At 40.3% G+C, this 27,308-nt stretch overlaps 1 protein-coding gene across 1 annotated transcript; it reads right to left on the bottom strand.

Annotated features, from left to right (window-relative positions):
* Window positions 1-1,085: 1,085 nt before the first annotated feature.
* Window positions 1,086-4,073, bottom strand: LOC125931294 (putative G antigen family E member 3). The gene is made up of 3 exons (XM_049643242.1): window positions 3,993-4,073; window positions 2,996-3,095; window positions 1,086-1,249 (listed from the first exon to the last, which is right to left on the bottom strand). Exons 1-3 carry the CDS (start codon window positions 4,071-4,073, stop codon window positions 1,086-1,088), a joined length of 345 nt encoding a protein of 114 aa, XP_049499199.1.
* Window positions 4,074-27,308: the final 23,235 nt, after the last annotated feature.

Below are 27,308 nucleotides of genomic sequence, written 5' to 3'. Positions count from 1 at the left end.
TAATGGTCATCAATTTGGAAAACACATACATAAAACATAAGTTGATTAATCAGTAATTATTAAAGTTACAGACTTTAAATTTCCAATCTTATCAATTTATGTCTCAAGACAGAAACTTACAAAATGCCATGTTTGATACAGCTATCAGCGATTGTATCACAGTGTTCACATTTTTATTAGGGGCAGTAGCTCATGAAGCACAGATATTTTACACCCATCTTAAGCATCAGTGACTACATGCACTCTGTCTACTTGACCAGCCACAGATACCAGAAAGTTGACTTTCTCTTGCCATTTTATTATTTAGTCATTTGAGGCTTCATTGGGAAAAAGGATCTAAAACACAATTGTTTTTTAAGAGCCAGGAGAATTCAGAATTAGACAGAGCCTACTTATAGCTATTCAGGTCTCCATATAGAAAAACAATCATCAAGCAGTGTTTATTCATTATCTTAGTAGCAATGAAATATCACTGCAGATGTTATAATTTGACCCAAGATGATTTAACACAATAATTCATTCAAAACAGAACATTTTTGTATTCTATGCATGCTATACAACAGAACTAGAGAATGTAAAAACAAGCATTAAAAATTACTTTAATATATCTGACTTGAATTCACTAATTATATAGCAGTAAAGGTAGATTTAGAAGTTAGGGGATTCTCCCAGAATCACACAAATTATGTTAGAGCTGGTAGTAGAACCTACTTTAGTGCCTCAGCATATTTCCCACAAGCTGCATTTATTACAAATGCAGAAATTATAAAGAATCTGAAAATTAATACCTATTGGTTAAAGTACTTAAAAGGAAGAAAATGTTTTTATATTTCATAGCTCAAAATGGTTTTGACCCAATTTGCTTCTAGATCTGATAGTCTTTAAAGTAAGGCAGTCAGGCATTTAGGGTCTGAATTACCTTTCAAATAATCTTTATTCTGTGAACAGTAATACACTTGACTATCCCTTGGCATTTTATTAGTCATTTGAGGTTTCATTAGGGAAAGGATTTAAAATGCAACTGTTTTTATTAAAGTAAAAATAACATTACATATATATTATCAATGATATAATATTCTATAAAACTAAACCACATACTTTGCATTCTTAATGGATAACATACCTGCTTCTGGCATTTTAATGGGCTCTAAATTTAGTAAACTTGCCCTCTTGACATTTGGACCAGCTCTACCCTTACTGCAAGTCTTTGGTGGAGCCAGTTTCTGGAGATCAGCTCCCAGATCAGGCCCTTGAAAAAAAAGTTAACAATTTAAGCAATGAACATGACATATAAATAAGGAAAAAAAAATTTATTCCTTTAGATATATGAAATAAAATCCTTAGGCTAGTGTGATAATAAATATGATGGAACAATGGACTTCACATCTTTGTTTTCCTGTATTATGAAACTATTTTAAATGACAATCTAAAGATAAACCACACTACATCTACATTTCCATCATATATTACCATACTGTGCTAAGAGGAGAGAGCATCAGCTATCTAAGAAATCTGAAGCTTACACCATGGATAGTATTTTAATTACAATTAAAATGTAATTTCTGAAGGATTAACCATGTGCATTTGTGGGCCTATGACAAATCTTTTAGAAGTGACATACATCCCCTTTTGTGGTAACCTGAATTATGTTGTTAAAATTAGCTATATTAAAGTGCAAAGACCCTATATGTAACTTTCCATAAATAAGCCCTATTTAGAACAAAGTATCAAAAATAACTGGTTGTTTGATAATTACAAGGTACTTTTGAGTTTCCTAATAACACAAGTGTTTAGACATTTTCTAAAGCCACTTTAAAAACCATACTAATATAGTTAGGTATATGTCAGTATTCTAAATTATCTAGCTATTACCATAGTTGCCATATCGAACCATCAATAAAAGGAAATAGTGGCTATCATTCATTGAACTCTTTTCTGGATTTTCTCTCCTGCTCCACTAAACTGCATTTATTCCTGAGCCAGTACTAAGCTACTTTATGGTACAGACACATTTGAATATTAAGCATTTTATACAAAACCATTCACTGTTTTTATTTTTTTCTTCAAGTTTTTACCTAAATTCCAGTTAGTTAACATACAGTGTAATATTAGTTTCAGGTGTAGAATCTAGTGATTGATCACTTACACACAACACCCAGTGCTCATCATAACAAGTGCGCTCCTTAATACTCATCACTTATTTAACCCATTCCCCTGCCCACCTCCCTTTCAGTAACCCTCAGTTTGTTCTCTATAGTTAAGAGTCTGTTTCCTGGTTTACCTCTCTTTTTCCCCCTATGTTCATCTGTTTTGTTTCTTAAATTCCACATATGAGTGAAATCATATGGTATTTCTCTTTCTCTGACTGCCTTATTGTGCTTAGCATAATATTCTCTAGCTCCATCCACATCATTGCAAATGGCAAGATTTCATTCACTTTTTGTACAACAACACAGATGATAAGAATAACATAAACGTTGGAATGAAATGTGAATTATGCCCCCATGAGTTAAATGCTCTTTGGCAAACCAGAATCCCTGAGGCTTTCTCATGAAATGAGGCTACCATCCCTATACAAATGGCCTTTATTCCAGGTGTTATATGCTATGCTGACTTGGCACTTTGCACATGTTGGTAAAAGTTGCTTACACTTTTTTTAAGTTACTTACACTTTTGATACAATGACTAAAAAGGTCACACAATGTTCTGAGAAGAACATATAAAGCTACTGAAATAATGTGCATTTTTTTACAGTTTCCTTGGATTTAGCAAGGTCTGTATTTTCAAGCACACAAAAAACCAATCTTATAGAAAAAAGGCAAATTCATTAGAGTGAAGGATTACCCAAAGCTGCTAAGTATAGTCTCTTCACATTTTCAGCCAATTTTCAGTAATTGGTAATCTGTAATTTCTTTCCTCCTGTTGTTATGTCATAATGCATGATGCTCACATATGCTCCCTGTTCCCATAGAATTCTTCCTCCCTTTCCCTTCACCTTGAACCACAGGTGCTCCTTCATTTTCTTCCTTGTGATTGGGTATAATATCCTGGCTCTCAGTTGGTGTCTTCTCTTGTTGAGGTTGCTCATCACTAGGCTACCTAGGGGTGTGTGTGTGTGTGTGTGTGTGTGCGCGCGCAAATAAAAAGTTGTGTTGTTAATACATGCCAACAATATAAATCACATAATACATAGATATATCTAGTCATAAATAAGTATAAAGGCATTTAAAATTTTTTAATGTGTGTTTATTTTTGAGAGAAAGAGACAGAGCACGAGCAGGGGAGGGGAAGAGAGAGAGAGAGAGAGAGACACAGAATCCGAAGCAGTCTCCAGGCTCTGAGCTGTCAGCACAGAGCCCGACGCAGGGCTCAAATCCATGAACCATGAGATCATGTCCTGAGCGAAAGTCTGAGGCTTGATGGACTGAGCCACCCAGGCACCCATAAGGGCATTTTAAAAACCAGATTCTATATACTTATTCTTACTGAAGTTATTCTTCCCATAGAATGACTACTGAAGAAGAGGTACCCACAAGAACTTTGGAGGCTATTTTATTACTTATTTATTTATTTACATCCAAGTTAGTTAGGATATAGTGCAACAATGATTTCAGGAGTAGATTCTAGTGATTCATCCCCTATGTATAACACCCAGTGCTCATCCCAACAAGTGTCTTCCTTAATGCCCCTTACTCATTTAGCCCATCCCCCACCACAACCTCTCCAGCAACCCTCTGTTGTCTATATTTAAGAGTTGGAGGCTATTTTAAACTATGCTAGAATAGATGCATGCAATCCATTTTTTTAAAACGTGGGGGAAGAAGTCACAGGGTGTATTTCCATAGGCAACACCAGATTGGAATTCTCATGGATCAATGTTTCCCTCCCATTATCACCTGAGAAAACTTATCACTGTATCTACAGTAGTTCAACAAAATTTTCAGAAAAATAAATTTCTAGTTAATGAAAACATCAAATATTGAAGTGCTCACAACCACAGGTGCAGCTTGCTGGTTAGACTCTAGATCATCTCTTTGCATAGATTTGGATCTTGATCTTACATGCCTACTCATATTTCACCCTGAAAGTAGAATATTGCTATTTGGAAAATGTATGCAAGAGAATAGCTATACCACTACCATGGCTAAATGCTTTCTTTTATTTACTTTTTAAACTTTGAGAATACTTTCAAAATAATTCCCAGGATATATGGCTGGCTGTCTTCACACTAGGAGGGCTGAGATGTCTAACTGCAATATAGACCAAAGGGTCCTGTCCTCCTTTGCACTTTGCACGGTACATCACAAGTCTCGGAGATGCAGTTACAACTCCACAGCGTTCCCCATATCTAGACCTATTTTTTACTGCACACCTGGCTCCCTCCCCAGGGCTCCAGTGAGGAACCCAGCTTCCGTGCTCTGCCGGCAGTTCCAGGTACTTCTGGGACTCAGATACCTCAAATAATACCCCAAGTCGCACCCCTATCTTTTATCTGACCCCTTCCCTCCAGCCCACGGTCCTCCCTTGTCCCACCCCCCTATCCCCCACCATAACCAGGCCATGGCGGTCACAATGCCTGTGAGGAGAAGGATGACCACCTCCAGAAACTTCCTTCTTGGGAGGCCACAGAATGTGCCACGGGGACTTTCCTGAGGCCCACTGGCTCTCTCCTCACACTCACTCATGCTTAAATTCACTCACGCTTAAATTCCTAGAAAGATTTGTGGGCTTACCAGTAGAGCGTGAGATAGTGACAAACAATCAAGACAGAAGGAACAGGACCACCTCCGCCTCAGCTCCACTCACAGAACGCGGGTAGCAAGGTGCATGTGCGGCAACTGACATGCACAGCAAGTGTCATGCGCACTGATTGGGGCACGTGAAGTGTGGGTTGAGGTTTGCTAGAGGTTGCCACTGAGACTCAGAGCTACAGGGTCCCCTGAGAAGGAGAAAGAGGCCTGAAGAGTGTTTTTTTCTTCCTACCCAATTTTTCCTATGCATCCAGAAAATTTGGGGACAGACAGCCCCAGGTTACCCTTAGTGAAGAATGTTTCTTAGAAAAACGTGACAGAAATAGGTATTAAGTATCTTACTATTTATTTTTATACATGCTTAGATTAATCATTTTCTTCTATGCTTCTGGGTTTTCAGTCACTATCTGAATACACTGTGGCAGTGTTTTCCACTGTCACATGGCATAAAGCAGCATAACTATGCTCCTCATATACTGTACTTCCAAAATATCAACCAGTTTGCTAAGTGAAACTGACATTATTGCATAACACTGTCAGGGAGAGCACTACCTGGACAGAGCCTTAGCAGAGTCTTGAGGTGGCAGAGCAGGACAGATATTTATTCAGATATGAAGTTGGTGTAGAGCAGGTCTTCAAATGTCAGGGGAGGGTGTAGTTAGGATTGGTTAACAATCATAATAGAATGGTTTGGGTTTAGTGAACACAGTGAGGCAAGAGTTTTAAGACAATGATTCAAAGAGTCATAAGGTTGAAAAATGTCACTTGGCACTTTTTACTGAAGAGTCAATGGGTCTTGTAGGTAGTTCCTGGAATGAATAAGAGTTATTTACAATTTTTATCTTCTTAGGCAAGAGATTCCTGGATTAGTGAAGTTATGTTGAGGAATCCAGTGGAGTATGAACTCCATAAACAGGGAGCTGTGTGCAGATTTCCTTTCTTATTACTTTTGTATAACTTACCAGTTTCCTGTGAGAAGTAGTATATGAAAGGAAAGGACAAGAAGGGGGCCCTAATCAGAAAGTAGCGTTTTGAAAATAAATTAGGATATGTTGTTGAACTGACTCTTAAGTATTCCACCCAGGTAGGTTTCTTTTAAGGAAATACCTTGAGTGGTGTAAGGGAGGTTTCTTAGTCTCTCTCTCTCTCCCCCTAAAAAGCAGGTTGAATAGGAATTGCATTTCTTCAAAAAAAAATTTTAAGAGAATCTAATCATAATCCTTGGTCTTTCATTTATCTTTTATCTTTTATATTTTTTTGATCTTCTTAGCAAGGCCACTATCATTACTGAATTTTACTTGCTTTTTTTTTCTCTTAACACTAGTTATTAATGCAGTGCACTTGCATGCTCAAAGAATGGGAGATAGTGATTTCTGGATTTAGACTTCTGTGAGCACCTAACCAGCAAATAGTCAAATTCATGCCATCAGATGGCTAGATAGCTATGGTTCATGAGGACCTGGACTTTGATTATTTCTGAATTGTTCCAGTCCACTTCAAAGGGCAGATTTCTGTCTGATGCCAATCTTCAGCCTTCTCCTACCATTCTTGTGGGAGATAACTGTTTCCCAACTTATTTGAGGGCCATAATTGGATTTGGATGAAAGCTAGTTGTGAAGCAGCTCTGGTGACACACAGGAAGCAGCAGAATGTACAAAAGACATTGTAGGGGCACCTGGGTGGCTCAGTTGGTTAAGTGTCCCACTCTTGATTTCAGCTCAGGTCATGATCTCACAGTTTGTGAGTTTGAGCCCCACATCAGGCTCTGCACTGCCAGCATGGATGGAGCCTGCTTGGCATTCTCTCTCTCTCCATCTCTCTCTGCCCCACCCCTGCTTGCATGTGCACATGCTCTCTTTTAAAATAACTAACTAAATAAATAAATAAACATTAAAAAAAGAAAGACATTATAAAAACAAGAATTGTCTCATGCATGACTCCAGGAACTCTCTCTGGGCTGCTAAGCAAGGAGTTAAGATTTAGGACTGCCGGCAGCTGTTCTACCTGTGGGAGTGCTGCAGTTTCCCACATGATAAGAACTTCCTTTCTTTCAAACAAGAGGATCTAGAAAACAATTTAAATTTCAACAGGACCAAGGGTGAGAGTGGGACATCGAGCAAGTTCTACAGATTCAGGGCAGCTACCATTTTCTGAGTTGGTATAAAGAGCTGGCATCTAAGCTCATACTGCTTGGTGGTTGAGGTCAACTTATGTATTACTTATCATGTGAAATGCAACTCTCATACTTGCCTCATAAGATGGGAGCATAGTAGGATATGGGATCCTTTTGATACAGCCCAGCAATGCTTAACCTTCAGCTATGTCCCAGCCCAAGCACAGTCTTCACAAGACACCAAGAGAACAAGAAGCTACAGGCACCTGCTGCCCCTTAAGAAGAAGAAACAGATAACATGAATATCTTACATGTATTAAAGGAATTTTCTTTCTTTCTTTCTTTCTTTCTTTCTTTCTTTCTTTCTTTCTTTCTTTCTTTCAGAGAGAGAGAGAGAGACAGAGAGAGACAGAGAATCCCAAGCAGGCTTCACCCTATCAGCACAGAGCCCAAAAAGGGGCTTGATCCCATGACCACAAGATCATGACCTGAGCCAAAATCAAGACTTGGACACTCAAGCAATTAACCACCCAGGAGCCCCTTGTAGTAATTTTCTAAGGACAACAAAGAAATAAAACAAAACAACAAATCAAAAGTCTTTTCTTCAAATAAAATTTAAGGCTCTTGTGGCTTCACTGGTGTGATGGTTCATTTTATGTGTCAACTTGACTTGGGTAAGGTATGCCCAGGTAGCTTGTATAACATTATTTCTGGGTTTGCCTGTAACAGTGTTTCCAGAGGAGATTAACATTTGAATCAGTAGACTGAGTAAAGAAGATTGCCCTTATCAATGAAGATAGGCATCATCCAATTTGTTGTGGTCCTAAAGAAAACAAAAAGGTAGAATGAGAATTTACTCTCTGCTTGATCTGAGACATCCATCTTTTGCCCTCAGACATCAATGTTCCTGGTTCTTAGGCTTTCAGACTTGGACTGCGACTTACACCATCAGCCCTAAGATTCTTAAGCTTTCATACTCGTACTGAATCATAGCACTCTTTCCTTTTTCTCCAGCCTTGCAGACAGCAAACTGTGAGACTTCTAGCCTCACAATCACATGAGCCAATTCCTATAATAAATATGCTTTTGTATTTATCTATATCTATCTATATCCTATTGGTTCTGTATCTCTGGAGAGCACTGACTAATGCACATTCTGGTACTGAGAATGCTCTTAGAGGAAATGAATTTTATGGATGAGTTTTCTGAATTGATTCTTGAGTTTCTGATATTGACTGTCTAGTATTATTGGATTTAAAGTTAATGACTCTATTTCTGGTAGTAAAGAGAGATAGTTCAGGAACTCTTTATAGAGATATGCAAAATGTCTGCATTGGATACTCCTAATTAGCCACATATAAGGAGTGAGGAAATAAGTGACTCTGTATATGATACTTTAGAACATTTTTTGAAAACTAAGAAATATAATTGGTTGGTTTCTCCAAATGTCCCTGGACAAAGTAGTAAAAGAAAAAGATGAAGTGAAGAATTTGAGTTCTGAGTATAAATGACTTAAGATTTTCTAGTTGTGTCCTGAAGCAGTGCCTTATCTCCTGTAGACACACAGTCGAAATTGCTAAAAATCAAATGCAGAATCTTATCCTTGGCTGAATTACAATGGAAGCTGAAGCCCTAGCCTGCAGGGTGTCTACTGATGAAGTGAAGGAGATTGGGAAAGAAAAGGAGACTGTAAATTGGAATGGGAATGTGTGGGAAGGCCGTGATGAAGCTGTGTACATTGAGCCTCTAAATTCTGATGAGTCTTATATGCCAGTAGATGATATCTCCCCATCTCCAGTGGAATTGGTCTTCCCACCCCCAGTGGTAGCCTCCCTACTCACAGTAGTATGACCTTTTAACCTGTGTCTGAGGCTATTAACCCTGCATTGCCAGAGCAAATAGTAAGGGCCTCCCCTGAGGCAGTTTCCATGCATTACAATGTTGAGTCTCCTCAGGACTTACTTGCATTGCTCTTCTTTGCTTTTAGACCTGTAACTAGACTCGCATCCCCAGAAAGCCCCTTAAGGTGAGGCACTATGTGACCCATGAGGAGGTGTGCTACGTTGCAAAAGAACTACTTGAGTTTTTAATTTATACAGACAGAAATCTGAGGAAAATGTGTGGGAATGGATGCTAAGAATATCCATGGAATATGGAATAACAGTGAAATGAACTTAAAGTTGGCTCAGGCTGAATTTATTGATATAGGCCACTAAGCAAAGATTTCACATTTATTGTTACAGCTCAAAGAGTTAGGAAGAACTCAAGCAATTTGTTTGGTCTGTTGGCTGAAGCATGGACTTTAAGTGGCCCAAAGTGAATAAAATGGGAATTCCTGACCTGCCTTGGTTTTGTTGGAGAAGTGAATAAAGTACGCCAAAGATGGCCATGGGGCTAAAACAAACTCTGGTCTCTAGCTTAGAGACCCCTCCTCTGTGTCCTTCTTCCTTTATTTGCTGTGCGCGCGAAAACCCACACAAATATGGAAACTGACAACTATAAATTACCCTCTCCACTTGCATTCGGTGCTCAGATCTTTGGAGAAAAGGTCTCCTCTGAACCCGCCGGTGTTAACTAAATCTCTGATCCACCAAGATCTCCAAGTGCCGCTTGGTTTTTCTACCAGCGTTCCAGTCTAGTTCCATAACAGTTTAATGTAGAGGAAAGTGTTCAAAGGCTTAGGGAGATTGAAACGTTAGAATCATTTAAGACCTACTCACCCACACTGGGAGAGTCCTGAAGCCATACCTTTTACCAATACTATGAGAAATACATTTTTGAGAAAATCTCCAGCACCTTGAAGAGCTCTGTGAATACTCTTTTCTTTAGGTCAGATCTCACAGTAGAAACTGCAGTCATTGAATTGGGAAACTTAAAGCAATTGGAATAATTGGATCCAGGAGTGTCATGGGCCAGGTGGTACCATTCATCCACCAAAGGTAAAGTGAGTGTGGTTACCGTAGTGGAAGGCAGAGACAAAGCAGCAATCAGAATAGTCTGACTCATTCAGACATGCCACTGGCTAGGTGGTCATTGTATTCCTACCAGTGAAATTGATAGGAAACCTACTAAATTTTTACTTGATCTGTATAAACAGAAATTTTTTAGATCAAATGAACAAAAGTTTAATCTGAATCATAAGAGAGAGAGAGACTCATAACTCCTCAATTTCCAGTTTACAGGCCTAGAATTCCTTGAATGAAGGGGATGTTACAGAACCAGGCTGGATGCTGGCGGAAAAACCAAGCAGCACTCAGAGATCTTGGTCAATCGGAGATTTATTTAACACCGGTGGGCTCAGAGGAGGCCATTTCTCCAAAGATCTGAGCTCTGAATGAAGGGAGGAAGGGTAATTTATAGTTGTCAGCTTCCATATCTGTGGCAGGTTTTTGCACACGTGGCAAATGGGTCAAGAAGAACCCGGAAGAGGTGTCTCTAAGCTAGAGACCAGAGCTTGTTTTAGTCCCATCGGCCATCTTATGGTGTAAAACTTTATTCATTTCCCCAACATTCCCCCCTTTGATGACTTTTTAAAAATCTTTTTTTAGGCATTACTTTATAGCTCTAGGGGTTGGTACCCTCGGAGGGCTAAGATACATGCTGTAGTTTGGCGACCAACAGTGTTTTCAATAAAATGTACCAGGGTTTTAGTATATAGGGGCTGATGGTCACAAGTAAAATTATGGAAAGGAGGGGCCCTGCCAGGGTAGGGAGCCAGGATGCCCAGTCTGTGAGATGCCATCCTCTTCATTAACTGATATTTTCCTGTTGTCTATGTTGAATTCTTTCCTTGAGTTCCTTAACCTTAGTCCTGACTATTCCTAATTGGTTTACAAAATAGCAACATTCCTCCCCCCCCCCCAAAAAAATACAAGTCCCTCCTTTTTCTGAAGTGAGGAGATCGAGGGCTCACTATTTTGGAGGGATACAGCTGCCAGGGAGTTTAGTTGGCTTTGTCAGGTTACCAGGGAGTCTGCCATCGGTTCCATGTCCTAGTTTGTTGGTGCAGTCTCTATTAGCCCAACAGCAAGAAGCAAGATCAGGGCTATGACACCTGTAAGGGGCAAGGGCTGGCAGAGTTGCATCTGGACCCCTGGGATCGGTCCACACATTGATTCCTCAAGCTTCTGCCATGTGCAGGCCAGCCGGCTTCCAGGGTGTGGCTGGAGCAGGGCTGGAGATATTAGGGGCCAGTAACTTTTTGAGGGTCAGTTTAGGCAGGTTGACTGGATCTGGATCACTTCTCCAGGTTGAGGGTTCCTCTGAGATGGCCTTCTTAACTCTGGAGTGATGGACCCATGGGGTGATACCTGAAAATGAATCCTCTATTTGATTGTATGTCTGTAAAGTCCACCTCCAAGTCTTTGAAAGGGGTGGGTTTCTGGTAACTGTCAGATCAGGTTTAGGGAAGATATGGTTTGCATATTTAGAGATCCATCCGTTTTCCAGTTGTTTAAATAACCATATGCCCATGGGGTCTTATTATTATCCCCACAGAATAACAAGCACAGAAGATTGTCTATACATGAAATACTGTGACAATTTTTCTGAAGTTTACCTCAAGTTGTCTAGTTTAGGCAAACAACAAACATTTAAAGGCAACATAACTAGAATTTAACATCCGTAATACTGCATTGTTGAAACATAGTTGTTTTCTCTAAACCTCCCCCCCTTTCCAGAGATAGCCAAATTGAGACCAATGCATTTGTAGAACAAGTCCAGTCTTAACAAACCTGGCCTAATTATTAACATAAGCTCAGCAAGAATAGTGATTGACCATGAGGATCCTTTAAAGTTTGCTTTGCTGGAACCTTTTATAAGGAATCTCTGGGTTGAACTTTTAGTAGCCTCTCCAGGCCAGAAGCCACGCCAAATACTTGCCATCAGACAGGCCTGCAATACCTGTGGAATTGGGCGAATTCCTCTTCATGAGATCCCCAAGATATCCTGAGGTTCCTGCACCTGCCAGGAAGTGACCTTCTTTACTCACCTGGTGAGGCTGCCGGGAACTCTGTAAGCAAGGTATCAGGCCAACATTTCCAAGGGGCTTTATGGCTCCATGTTTCATAAAGCCAACCTTAGTTCCTTAAAGCTGCCTGGCCATATCGGAGTCTATGAATGTCACTCTCAAATATGACATTCCAGTCAAAGCCTTGGTAAAATAACCAGTATTTCCCCAGTTCATTTAATCCCATGTTCCTAATTCTTGTTCAATTTGAATGCAGCTTTTTAGTTCTGGAAATTCCTACCCATTTTAGTATTAATCTTAAAGATGTCAAATACCTGTATTTGTCCCCAAAGTCCTTTTTATAAATTTCCTTGAAGAATAAACACGTTTTGTGAGAGAATAAGAACAATTATAAATGACAAAATCTCATAAATAGACATTGTTAAAGATCTGATGAGAATTCATTATGATGCAATTGACAAAGAAATTCGGTTATTTCTGTGACACATAACACTTCAAGTAATCAGAATATTAAGTGATGACCTTATACCAAAACATTAAAACTTTAGGAATTGCATATATATTTGGGCAGTTATAGCATTTACCTGTGCAGTACAACCTAAGGTTTACCATTGTACGACAGTGCCTTTCCAAGTAACTTAGCATCCCAAATAAAAGGACCTAATTGGTCAAAAAGATTTCATTTACCTTTAAATCCTGGGAAGTTTGTTAAAACCTTAGGAAGTTAAAGTACATCCTAAATAGGATTACAGATCATTACAAATCTTAAAATTTTATTTATTCAACCAAGGTGGCAATAAAAGATACTAAAGGTGAATGTATAGCATTATATAGTTCTTACCAAAACCTAGATCCTTTAACATTGAGAAGTTTTAACTAAGGAATCAAAGACCTGATAAAGATGAAACCTAAAACTGGGGTGCCTGGGTGGCTCAGATGGTTAAGAGTCTGACTTCAGCTCAGGTCATGATCTCTCAGTCTGTGAGTTGGAGCCCCGTGTTGGGCTCTGTGCTGACAGCTCAGAGCCTGGATCCTACTTCTGATTCTGTGTCTCTCTCTCTGCCCCTCCCCTGCTCATGCTCTGTCTCTCTCTGTCTCAAAAATAAATAAAAACATTAAAAAAAATTTTTAAAGATGAAACCTAAAACTTTGGTTTTCCACAAAGACAAACCTTTGTTTGCATTGTCTTATCAAGAGCAGATCAACAGTCCAAGAAAACTTTTTCATTTGAGCAGAGAGAAAAGCAGAATTTCAACCTTATACCAGTGTACTTTTAAAATTCCATTCATCTCTCCATAATTTGGCTATTGTTGAGAGTGCTGCTATAAACATTGGGGTACAAGTGCCCCTATGCATCAGCACTCCTGTATCCCTTGGGTAAATTCCTAGGAGTGCTATTGCTGGGTCATAGGGTAGGTCTATTTTTAATTTTTTGAGGAACCTCCACACTGTTTTCCAGAGCCAAAGCATAAGAGACTCTTAAAAACTGATAACAGGGGCGCCTGGGTGGCTCAGTCGGTTAAGCGGCCGACTTCAGCTCAGGTCATGATCTCGCGGTCCGTGAGTTCGAGCTCCGCGTCGGGCTCTGTGCTGACCGCTCAGAGCCTGGAGCCTGTTTCAGATTCTGTGTCTCCCTCTCTCTGACCCTCCCCCGTTCATGCTCTGTCTCTCTCTGTCTCAAAAATAAATAAACGTTTAAAAAATTTAAAAAAAAAACTGAGAACAAACTGAGGGTTGATGGGGGGTGGGAGGGCGGAGAGGGTGGGTGATGGGTATTGAGGAGGGCACCTTTTGGGATGAGCACTGGGTGTTGTATGGAAGCCAATTTGACAATAAACTTCATATATTGAAAAAAAATTCCATTCATCTCAACCTTAGTCTCCAGTTGAGGACTTAGTAACCCACTGAAAGGTGTTTACATCAGAATTTTTTAGATAGTAAATTCATGAGCCAATTAAGTACAAAACATGTTTTCCAATAGATCCAAATAGCCTTAATTTCTCTGCAATAAGAAGTTAAAAACACAAACCTATGTTCAGTAATCAAAGCTTTAGCAATTCATTCTATTTGAAAAAGACCTAGATGTCCACTTTACTCCTTGACCTTGAGGATGGGAGGAGGAGCCAATGGTGCCTGAGGCAGTGAGGAGGGTATAGGAACCAGTTATGTAGACCACACTCAAGTTGGTGCAGAAACATCAGGGGGAGGGGAAGGCAGAAGAAGCAAGGTGCCAGTAGAAGGCTGAGAAGGAAAACCTAATTCAAAACCTTAACTCAGAGGAGCAGACATCATGTTTTTTTTTTTTTTTCCACCAAAGTGGAAATATGGAGTCCACATCAGGCCAAAGAAGACAGGGAATTTCCCCGAAACAAATGGAGTTTCAGCATCTGCTTGGGAATGTTCCTTAAAGTCCCCATCCCAAGGTAGACTAACCACAGTTGGCTCCAATTAGAGCTGTTAACCTGGGAAATGAAGGAGAATCCCTCACATCTGTTAGGCAGAGGAACAGGGAGAGGGAGTCAGTGTCCCCTTCAGTCTGATTCTATCTCGGCCAGACCAATAAGGTCCCCTTCTCAAGGTTCCTCCTGGTATCGGTTGGGTTTCTGGGACTTTCCCTGGTTGGGACATTTATTCTTTTAATGTCCTTTCTCCTTGCAGTAGGTTCACTGACCCCTTGCTAAGGAGGTTCTGGGCCTCCCCCCTCTTGGTGGCTAGACCTTCCCCGTCCTTTTGTTGTGGCTCTCTTGTGCCTCTGGAGCAAACAGGGTATAAGCCTTGCATAGCCTCTCATAATAATCCCTGGGGGAATCCCCTTGCTGCTGGGCATATTCATGGGCTTCTCAGCACCTGTTCTGATCCCCTGGAGGAAATCCTCTTGGGACCAGCAAATATGGACCGGCATCTGGAGAGCGTCTGCACCTGGCCGAGGGCACAATCTGGCCACTGGTCCTTGTGGGGGAGGGTTCTCCGGGTCCAGGAGGGGAGGAGAGATGGGCAGCGTCCAGGGCCAGAGGAGTGACAGACAGGGGAGGAGTTTCAAGCTCAGGGGCAGTGGGGAGGGAGCCCGGTGGGTCATAAGGTGGAGGAAAGACAGGCTCTTCTGCCGGGTCTCCTGCAAACATTAGGGAAGCAGTGTGTTGCTTCTTTGGTTCCCTGGGTGAGTCTCCAGATAAGGCGGCTAAAACCTTTGCCTGATTCTGCTTGCTATAGATGAATTGCACCCAAGGCAGAGGATTTCGGGCAATTTCAAGCCAGGAGTTGATGTATGGAAATTGATCAGTGTGACCTGGGTCTCTGGAGACAACATGCCAGATGCAACGGACCATTGGGACATTCCCTCAGAGGGTCCTCCTACACCAAAAGTGGGCCATTATAACTCACATAGGGTCCTTAACTTGCCGGGGGTTATCTTAATTCCATAGTCTCCCCAAAACCCCTTCTTTGCTCTGTCCTGACCCCATAATGTTCCCTTGAGGCAGAGTTGCAAAGACAGACAGAGGGATAGGGGTGCCCCCTCTAATGAGGAGACCAGTCAGATGCCCGTCTCGCTGTGTCCTGAAGGAACTTAGGTGAGGCTTAGCTGTAGCGGTCTGAGCTTTGTGACTTATGATTGGAAACTATTCCGATGCCACCATAGACTGTATGCCATTCATCATGGAATCACAGACGGGCCCACTCAGGCTCTGTGGGCTTTTGGGGACCTTACAGTTGCCCACCTGTGGAGACACAGAATCAAACTTGGCAGGCAAGCTAGACCAAGTTGCACATTCACACTCACATACATACCAGAGTTATTACATTCCCTCCCACAGAATTCCTACCTGTGAGACCTTTGAGGTCTCCGGGGAGTGATCAGGTCCCCCTTCCACTCTTGTGAGTGGGCCTGACTAGATTGGGCCCTAACCTTACCGGTTCCAATGTTGGGTCCAGGTCCTCACCTGCCAAGTCTCCTTGAGTCCAGCAGGAACGGAGGAGCGGGGCCAGCCTGAGGCGACCGAGCGGGAGACTGTCAAAATTCAGGCAGGGCGCGCCTTCTCCCTTGTGATTCCTTGTTCTATCACCTCTTCACCATTCTCCCAAACCGGTGACAACAATGGGCCAGCACGGTTGGGTTTCCTGGTCAGGGAACCAAATATGTTACAGAACCAGGCTGGAGCACTGGCGAAAAAACCAAGCAGCATTCAGAGATCTTGGTGGATCAGAGATTTATGTAACACCGGCAGGTTCAGAGAAGACCATTTCTCCAAAGATCTGAGCCCCAAATTAAGGGGGGAAGGGTAATTTATAGTTATCAGCTTCCATATCTGTGGCAGGTTTTTGCACACGTGGCAAATGGGTCAAGAAGAACCCGGAAGAGGTGTCTCTAAGCTAGAGACCAGAGCTTGTTTTAGTCCCGTTGGCCATCTTATGGTGTAAAACTATTCATTTTCCAACAGGGAGACTGAGACCCTTTGAGTAAGGACCCTGGTATGCTACTGATAAATTATACTGTTACTATTTCTCCCCATGCTTCCAAAGAGACCTGAAGGGTAACTGAACATTGAAGAAGAAAAAAAAATTAGATCTTTCAGGATTTACTGGCCATTGGCTCTGAACTGACACTGATTCCAGGAGACCTGAAATGTCACTGTGACCCACCAGTGAGAGTAAGGGCTTATGGGGGTCAGGTGATCAGTGGAGTTTTAGCTCAGGTCTGTCTCACAGTGGGCCTAGTTGGCCTCCAAAAGAATCCTGTGGTTATTTTGCCAGTTCTGGAATAAATAATTGGATTGTAGCTGGCAGAATCCCTACATTGGTTCCCTGACCTGTGGAGTGAGGGCTATCATGGTGAGAAGGGCCTAGTGTATGACACTACAACTACCTCCACCTAGGAAAATAGTAAACCAAAAGCAAAACTGCATTTGTGAAGTATTGCAGAGTTTAGTCCCACCATCAAGGAATTGAAAGATGCAGGGGTGGTGATTCTCCACACATCCCTATTCAACTCTACACTTGGCCTATGCATAGGACAGATGGATCTTGGAGAATGACAGTTGATTATCATAAGCTTAACCAGATGGTAGTTCCAATAGCAGCTGCTGTATTAAATGTGGTTTCATTGTTTAAGCAAATTAACACATCCCTTGGTATCTGGTACCCAGCTATTAATCTTACAAAAGTCTTTTTCTCCATACCAGTCTAAGGTTCACCAGATTCAGTTTGCTTTCAGTTGGAAAGGCCGGAAATACACCTTCACTGTTCTACCTCAAGACTATATCAACTCTTCAGCTCTATGTCATAATTTAGTTACCTTGGATCTTGTTCAACTTTCTCTTCCAATAAATATCACACTGGTCCTTTATATTTATGACATTGTATGGATTGGACCCAGTAAGCAAGAAGTAGCAACTACTCTAGATTTATTGGTAAGACATTCGCATGCCATGGAATGGGAAATAAATCTGACAAAAATTAAAAGGTTTTCTACATCAGTGAAATTTCTCAGGGTCCAATAGTATGGGGAATGTTGAAATATCCCTTCTTATAGGAAAAAAAAGTGAAGATATTTGTGTCTTATGTGAATTCTTACCAAGGGGTGACCTTGGTAGAGGAGAATTTAATAATCAGGTGCAGAGGATGGCCCATTCTATAGATACCAGTCAGCCTTTTTCCCCAGCCAATCCCTGTCTCATGAGCAAAGCACTCATGAACAAAGTAGCCAAGGTGGCAAGAATGGAGGTTATGTGTGGGCTCTGCAATATGAAGTTCCATTCACCAAAGCTGACCTGGCTATGATCACCACTGAGTTCCCAATGTGCCAGCAGCACAGACCAACACTAAGCCCCTGATATGGCACCATTCCTTAGGGTTATCAATTAGCCAGCTACTTCATGGCAGTTTGATTATACTGGGCAGCTTCCATATGGAATAGGCAGTATTTTTGTTCTTATTGGAATAGACACTTACTCTGGATATAGACTTGCCTTCTCTGCATGCGTTGTTTCTGCCAAAACCATCATCCATGATTTACAGAATGCTTTACCACCATCATTGTATTCCATATAATATTGTGTCTGATCAAGGAACTCACTTCACAGCAAATGAGATGCAGCAATGGGCCCATGTTCATGGAATTCACTGGTTTAAAATGGTCCCCACCATCTTAAAGCAGCTGGCTTGATAAAACTGTGGAATGGCTTTTTGAATATTCAGTTATAGCACAAACTAGGTGGTAATACCTTGAAGAGCTAGGAAAGATTCTCCAACAGGCTGTGTATGCTCTGAATCAGCATCCAATATATGATGCTGATTCTCCCATAGCCAGGATTCATAGGTACAGGAATCAAGGGGTTGAATGGTAGTGGTACTACTCACTATACTCCTGGTGATCCACTAGCAAAACTTTAGCTTCTTCTTCATGCAACCTTATGCTCTGCTGGCCTAGAGGTCTTAGTTCCAAAAAAATTGATTTCTTTTTCTTCTAGGAAGCACAACAATAATTCCATTGAACTAGAAACTAAGACTGCAACCTGTCCCTTTTGGACTCATCCCACTGTATCAATAGGAAAAAAACGAGTTACTGTGTTGGCTGGGATGTCTGATCCTGACTATCAAGGGGAAATTGGACTGCTACTCCACAACAGAGGTAAGGAAGATCATGTTTGGAATACAGGAGGTCCCTTCAGGGAGTGTCTTAGTATTACTATGCCCTGTGATTAAAATCAGTGGAAAACGACAACAACCCAATCCAGGCAGGATCACTAATAGTCCAGAAAGTCCAGAAGGTTTGGGTCACTATCTTCCAACCCCAAATAAAGAACCACAACCAGCTGAGGTGCTTGTTGAAGGCAAAGGAAATATGGGATGGTTAGAGGAAGAAGGTATTTATAAATACCATTTATAATCATGTGGTCTATTACAGAAATGAGAACTTTAATTATCATGAGTATTTCTTCCTTGTTATGAATATGTTTTTGTGTTTGGGTGTGTATATTTAATACTCATATTTCTTCCCTGTTTTAATGCCTTATCATATAAGATATATTAGACTTTATATCCTACTATTTAACTATTGTATTTAAGTTATGGGATATCAAGGAGAAGAGTAAACATCATTCAAGGACTTTACCTCCTCTTCTAGGGAAGGGGTTAATGTGTTTTTGGTTATATGCAGGACCATTGTATCATGTTAGGTGGAAGGATGATCTTGCTATTGACCTCATTTGGAAATTAAGTATGGCTTAAAGATATGTGTATGGGTGTCAGATTGACAAGACATAGACCTGTGATGCTTAATTTTTTTGTGTCAACTTGGAGGTGGTTTTTGGATGGATTAACACTTTAATTAGTGAACTTTGTTTAAGATTGCCTTCCATGATGTGAGTGGGCCTCATTTAATCAGTTGAAGCCTGAATAGGACAAGACTGACTTCCTTGAGCAAGAGGGAATTCTCCAACAAATGTCATTCAAACATCATAATGTAATACCAGCCTTCAGGTTGGAACTGCACCATTAGCTCTTCTTCATTTGGCTGTCAGCCCACACTGCAAATTTTGGATTTACTAGTCTCCATAATCTTGGAAGTCAATTCTGTATAGTAAGTCTCCTTCTAAATGTATATATATCCTACTGGCTTCTTCTCTGGAGAACCTTGACCAGTAAATATGGTAAGGCCTATAATCTTAGGGTAGTTTGTAGAGTTATTTCTAGAGAGTGTAGTGTAAGCCCTGGGAAATTGAATGGGGTAATTGCTGAAACATCAGTGATGTTCTGGTCTCAAGGCTGTCAAACGTGATAGCATTATGAGATCCAGAGCCCCATGATCCTCCAGGAGCCAGGTAGGGAACAGACCCACTATAATTGCCTAGCAGTCCTTGAAACTGCACATCTTCCCTGCATGCTTTCCCATAAACATCAGATGTGTGTTTGGTCTATGTTTGGAGGCTCTTTGTGTTTTCCTCCCATGCTTTGACATTCCTCAATATTTATACCTGGTGTACATGAAATAAAGTCTATGTGCAGTTTGCTGCTGCTGCTGTCTCACTGGCAGAGGCAGCCTTACACATCCGCTCATTTTAAGTGTCTGAGGACTTTTTCTTCAGTGCGTGGCTACAGTAGTTACTTAATATTAAATAGAGTAAAAACAGGTATGCCTTATTTTAACCATCATAATTGTTTCCTTGACTAAATTCCCCGTGGTAATAGTACCCATTGCCTTTAAATATCCAATAGTGGGCATGGACACTCTGACCCATTAATAAACCAAAATTAAATTAAGTCTTTGGCACGTGCAAACTGGTTTGAAGAAACAGAATGTTGTGGATATCCTCCACACCTTTTTCTACTTAATATGTCCCAATGTAAATTAAAACATAGCCTTTCAAGGATTTAAAACCATTATACAAGACCTATTTGGAGAAGGGTTGAGCCTCACTACCTTTAAAAAAAAATTTTTAATGTTTATTTTTGAGACAGAGAGAGACAGAGCATGAGCAGGGGAGAGGCAGAGAGAGAGAGGAAGACACAGAATCGGAAGCAGGTTCCAGGCTCTGAGCTGTCAACACAGAGCCCAACGCGGGTCTTGAACTCATCAACTACGAGATCATGACCTTAGCTGAAGTCGGATGCTCAACCTACTGAGCCACTCAGGCACCCTGAGCCTTACTACTTCTTCATTTAACAGCCTAATTTGGCCTGTTCTTCACTTGGGAAGAACAAATGGGACTTCACAATGGATTACTAGTCTTAATGCCATAGTACCACCCATTAAAAGCCCCCATAATTAATATTATGGAACTTACTGACCTTGTACAATCAGCAAGTGATAAATATTTTTCTATTATAGATTTGGCCAATATGTTCTGCTTAGTGCCTATTTCAAATGCTTCTCACCCCAGTTTTCCTTCCCTTTCAAAGGGAAATGATACATGTTTACCTGGCTACCCATAGGGTACCTCGACAGTTCTTCTATCTCACACAGTCTTCGCAGGCAAGACCTTAACTGAACACAGCTTTCTCCAGGGGCACAAATATGCCATTGATGCCATTGCATTGATGCCATTCTCTTCTGAGGGGATTCCTTAGAAACACTCATTCAGGATATTCAAATATTCAAAAAGGTGTTCACAAAAAAGTGTGGGGGCCATTGACCCACACTTAAGTGCAATGTCTCACCATTTCAGATAAGTTCCTGAAAATTAGTAATCTGAGAGCTTCCAATTCTTGACACTGCCAAAAATGCACAACTCACCCTCTCAGCACTCACATTAAAACAGGCCCAAAATCTTTTAATCCTTTTTGGGTTCTGGAGGTAACATATTCCTCAAATGTTATTTTAGCCTATTTATGCTGTTTTCTGCAAATAGGTTCAACTTGAATGGCATCCCCACCCCCTAACAAATATAGGCACTCCTATTAGTGTCTCCCAGAGACTTTCACTTTAAGGCTTAGCAACCTACTCTTAAGCATCTTAGAATCTCTGCACCAACCATGATAGCCATAAATTGCCTGTGGCATTTTGACACAAGAAACTGCACTACTAGCTCCCATGCTATGTATCATTAGAATGCAATTGCTGGCTGAATACTGGGATCTCCTGGAAGTAGAGGCTCCCACAGGCCCTGAGTTTGTGACCCTCCATATCCAGCTAATTATGCCTTAGGCCTTGGAAGAGGTGCCCTGCAGACTCATCAGTCACCAAAGCCTCTTTGCTATGGTATGGGGCCAAACCTGAGTCCTCTAGCATATCACACGTGCACATGGCAATGGTCTTCCCTGTCTTCAGTCTCTTGCCAGATGTCATGGTACTGGAAGATGTCACCCCTTGGTTACCTGAAGATCATCTTGGGATCAATGTAGTGGATAGCTGTGGGAGTTTGTACACTTTATGGATATACTGTCATAATCAAACATGATGGAACTAAGTGGATTATTGCTGCTTTTCATCTCTTAACCCATATGTATCTGACAAAGTACTAGACTCAAAGATCAGCACAATTAGCCAAACTTCAGGCAGTTGTTTTAGCACTGGATGCCCTGGGCAATAATTGGCCCCTTCTGAAAATTTTAAATATTTAAAAAAAATGTTTATTTAATTTATTTTGAGCTAGGGGGAAGAGGGAACAGGAGAGGAGAGAGAGAGAGAGAGAGAGAGAAAATCCCAAGCAGGCTCCATGCTGTCAGCACGGAGCCTAATATGGGGCTTAATCCCACGAACCATGAGATCATGACCTGAGCTGAGATCAAGAGTCAGAGTCTTTACTGACTGAGCCACCCAGGTGCCTCACTTCTGCAAATTTTTAGACCCCTAGGCCATTTTCAATGGCCTGGTTATCTGGTTTGGCCAATGGCAGCAACATAAATTTTTTTTATTCAAGATTGTCCCTTTTGGAAGATGTGGTGTGTGTGTGTGTGTGTGTGTGTGTGTGTGTGTGTAATGGAGTATTACTTGGCAAACAAAATGAAATCTTGCCATTTGCAACAATGTGGATGGAACTAGAGTGTATTATGCTAAGCAAGATTAGTCAGAGAAAGAAAAATATCATATGATTTCACTCATATGTGGAATTTAAGATACAAAACAGATGAACATAAGGGAAGGGAAGCAAAAAATAATATAAAAACAGGGAGGGGGACAAAACGTAAAAGAGTCTTAAATATAGAGAGCAACATGAGGGTTGCTGGAGGGGTTGTGAGTGAGGGGATTGGCTAAATGGGCAAGAGGCATTAAGGAGGACACTTGTTGGGATGAGCACTCGGTGTTATATGTAGGGGATGAGTCACTGGATTTTACTCGTGAAATCATTATTGCACTCTATGCTAACTAACTTGGGTGTAAGTTAAAAAAAATAAATTTAAAAAAAGGAAAAAAAGAAAAAAAAGTCCCTTTTGGGGTAAAGACTCTGGGAATCTCTTGCTTCACAAATAAGAAAATATAAATTAACATCCACACACATCTCTACATATACTGAAGCTATAATACAAGCCCTCATCAATAGAGTCCTTATCCCCTTCAGAGTTCTTGGCATTGCTGACTATGACCAAGGTATTCATTTCATTTCTCAGAATACACAAGCTGGGCAAGACATTTGACAGACGTTTCATTGTCCTTACAGGCCTCAGGCTCCAGACCTCACAGAATACCTTAATGGCTTATTAAACCTGCTCAGATTCAATTAAAGAAACAATACATTTTAGTCATAAAACATCAGGGATGAATTTTAATAAAGTATGTCTCCATTTTATTTTGATGTTTGCTGACAGCTCTGAAACATCACACCTCACTCTTCCCTTTCAGCTGTACATCTGGGCAAGCTAATAAAAACCCTGGGTGCGCTCTCCTTTGATGGCAGAGGGTTTCAAACCATTCATGCCCCTGGCTGTGTATTAGAGCCTTCACCTCGGTGTCACCCTCTAGCCACAACAAAAATCCAAGCCAATCTCCTTTCCTTGTTTTCTCAAGACATTTTCACACCAGCTTTGGAAGCCTGTTCTGCGTTCCCTGTAAAGCCTCATTATGTGAGTAATAAACCTTCGAATATCCTCTTGGTGTGTAAGTGACATCATCAGTCTAAACATCTGAACTAAATTTTGGATAGGGGTGGGGCCCATTCTGTATCTGCAGAGTAGTCACAACTGGTGGCCTGTTTATAGACAGAATTCCTAGTGGGATATGTGAAAGGAAAGTGGAATTGTGGAATCTCCATGGTGTCTGGCACACTTGCATGTATTCATATAGGTTTGAACTGCAGCTAATCTAAGTTAAATGCCCTGTGGCCTCCCAGAACACAGTCATATAGCACCCCCCTCTTTTTTCCCCAAGTTTTTATTTAAATTCCAGCTTGTTAACACAGTGCAATATTAGTTTCTGGTATAGAATTTAGTGATTCATCACTTCCATACAACACCCAATGCTCATCAAAACAGGTGTACTCCTTAATACCTATCACCTATATAATCCATCCCCCCACCCACTTCCCCTCCAGTGACCATCTGTTTGTTCTCAATAGCTAAGAGTCTGTTTCTTGGTTTGCCTCTTTTTTCCCCATTTGTTTTGGTTCTTAAATTCTGAATATGGGTCAAATCATATAGTATTTGTATGACTTATTTCACTTAGCATAATACTCTCTAGCTCCCTCCACATTTTTGCAAATGGCAAGATTTCATTCTTTTTTATGGCTGAGTCAAGTTCTGTTTGATGTATGTGTATATATATATACACACATATGTATATATACATACATATATATAATCTTTATCCATTCACCAGTTGATGGACATGTGGGCTTTTTCCATAGTTTGGCTATTGTTGATAAGGCTGCTATAAACATTGGGGTGCATGTACCCTTTCGAATCATATTTTTGTATCCTTTGGGCAAATACTTAGTAGTACAATTGCTGGGCCATAGAATAGTTCTACTTTTAACTTTTTGAGGAACCATACTATTTTTCCAGAGTGGCTGCACCAGTTTGCATTCCCACCAACCATGCAAGAGGGTTCCCTTTTCTCTGCATTCTTGCCTACACCTGTTGTTTCCTGTGTTGTTAATTTTAGTCATTCTGACAGGTGTGAGGTAATATCTCATTGTAGTTTGATTTATATTTCCCTGATGATGAGTGATGTTGAACATATTTTCATTTGTCTGTTAGCCATCTGTAGGTCTTCTTTGGAAAAATTTCTATTCACATACAATCCCTTTTATTTCTTTGTTTTCATTTAGGGTATGTGGGACAAGAACCTGGGGAGCTGACACCATTTGCTCATTCTTCTTTGCATTGTATATTTAAGTAATACACTAAATCTTAAAGTAGCTCATTACATCTTTACCAGTAGAATCAGTCAGGCCTTGGACTTGCCTTGTCTTGTATATGTGAATTTGTTACCATATAATCCTAATTGCTATCTTTTATCCATAAAATAATTGGCATAATTATATTCATTTAATAGTTACTAAACTGAATAAATACCAAGGGCTTACCATGTCTTTCAAACATTTGTATTATCCCATAGTACTTTATGAAGCTAAGAAGTTAGGAATAATTGTTACTGGAAGATTCTGAAAAATGGAACCATGATTGATAGACAAATTTTTTTTCCCAGTAAGAGAAATTTGAGTATAGACCAGTCTTATGGCATCTCAATTTTCACATTTTCCAGCAAATACCTGGTAAAATAACACCAATATATTTTTGACAAGTAGGAGGTATGACAATCATTTATATTACAAATGTGTTATGAGCACCTGTGGGATACCATGTTCCAGGCTCTGTGCCAGACTGTGGACACAGAGACAATCTAGTCTCAGTCCCAAAGCCAGGGGACTTCAGAGTTCAGAAGGCAGAAACATTTAGGCTAAGAAGTATAACGTAATTTTGATAAGAACTATGAAATAACAAAGTAGTGGGGTACCTGGAAACACAGTAATATACTGTACCCCCAAGAGATCAAGAAGGGCTTCTCAGAAGCAGTGCTGTTTCCAAAGGTAGGATCTATGATTGCCCCCATTTTATGGAAGGGAAAATTGAAGATTACAGAGGTAAAGTAACTTGGAAGAGGGCACACAACCGGTTTTGAGCCATGGCCTATTGGATTCCAAGCCACTGTTTGTTTTAATTTACAACCACCACCAACAGTTCCATTCCCCTGGTGCTTTCTGCCTCCAAACTTTAAAAACCTGCTAAAATCAGAGTAAACTCAAGAAACAACTTCCAGGAAAATATGGATGAAAAATTTTATGGAATTTTTCCGTTCCTTTTAGCAGAGGAATCCTAGAAGGGAAAGCTCTGTCCAGCTGTGGGGGGAGTAAGGTGCACTCTAAGGTAAACCTTTATCTCTCCTTTTCCAGGAAGCAGCTGTTTCTGGGGAACTGCTTGCTCTTGGAATTGAAACACTTTGAGAGCAGCAGAATGAGCAGCTTCAGCTTTACAGTTCTTCACACGTACAAAGGTATTCATCTTTCTTAGAAGGGACCTTCAATGTTTTTCTTCCTGTCTGCTCCTTCTTTACCCACAAAAGTTGGGACAGACCACGTGTCTGTTGATTTCAGCACAGCTTCACTAACTCTGGCTTAGCAGGCTTTAGCTTTTACAGGAATTCTAAACACAGTGCAAAGCAGAAGGAATATCTGCAGTCAGGAGTGTGTGCTTACTTTCCTGTGTCACCTACCTTCAAATATACAGTTAATGAGTATGCAACTAACAAGTTTACAGCCACTATTCTCCTAAAAAAATACTATTTGAAAATGGCATTTTATTGATTTTTATAAAATTCCATAAATTTGTTCCCTGGAGACTCCATCCCTTTGCTCTTTCACAGTGATATGAACTACACTGTGTCAAATATCCTGCTCAATAGGAGAATCCATTCCCATTTTCCAATAAATAAGAATTTAACTCTTCCTATTTAAATGAGCCAAATTAAGAGGGAAAAAACCTCCTGACAGTGGTCTGTAGCAAGATAAACACTAGCCACTCCAGAGTTTGTCAGCCCTCTCTTTTTGGGCATTTGACTTCCTGGCCTAGAAGAGGCACCTCAGAGCAAACATTCTCTACACAATCTAAAATTTTTCTTCCTCCTCTTTTTTCTCTGTGCCTTATATACTAGCTTTAACAAGAACTCTGAAAACTATTTTCATTAACTTTTTATTATGGAAAATGTCAAACATACAAAAGTAGAGAAGAATATATATATAATGAACCATCATTTAACCATCACCCAGCTTTAAATCAAGTCAAGGCCAATCTTGTTATATTGATCTAATGCACTTAACATCCACTTATTATGAAGCAAATTCCAGATATCATTTCAACCATAAATATTTAAGAATGGATCTCTAAAAGTTAAGGACTCTTGTTTTTGACATAATCTCCATTATCCCAATGAATATCAAATATCAAGTCAATTTTATAATTATCTGGATTGTCTCATAAATGTATTTATTTTACAGTTTGGTCGAATCAGGATCCCAAAAATATCCATATATTACAATTGATTTATAGGTCTCAAGTCCATTTTAATCTATAGGTTCTTCTTCCATTTCTTTCTTTCATCCTGGCGATCCGTTTACTGAAGAAACTGGATCATTTGTCCTACAGTTTCCTACAGCCTGGATTCTGCAGACATCAACTCTGGGCTGTAATGTTTCTCTATTTCCTGTATTTTCTATAGATCAGGAATGTCTAGAGGCACAGGTTGATTTAGGTTCAAAATTGTGGCAAATATATTTCATAGGTGGTGTAGTATACTACCATTAGGAGGCACATGTCTGGGATGATAGAGACATAGAAGTAAGAAGTTTTGCTTTCTAATATTTCACAGCCTAGAAACGGTATGTGACACCTAATATACAAAAAACATGTATATGCTAGACAGCAATTTAGTGTGCTAACACCAGATTAGAAGGTGAATGCTTTACATGATACTCTGTATCATTACAAAATATTATTTAGACAAATCTTCAGTAATATCTACCATATTTCAAGTGATGTCTTGTATGCT

Source organism: Panthera uncia, chromosome X, assembly GCF_023721935.1.
Source record: "Panthera uncia isolate 11264 chromosome X, Puncia_PCG_1.0, whole genome shotgun sequence".
NCBI lineage: Eukaryota > Metazoa > Chordata > Mammalia > Carnivora > Felidae > Panthera > Panthera uncia.
The sequence above is the reverse complement of the archived record's forward strand: the minus strand, read 5'-3'. Positions and strand labels throughout refer to the sequence as shown.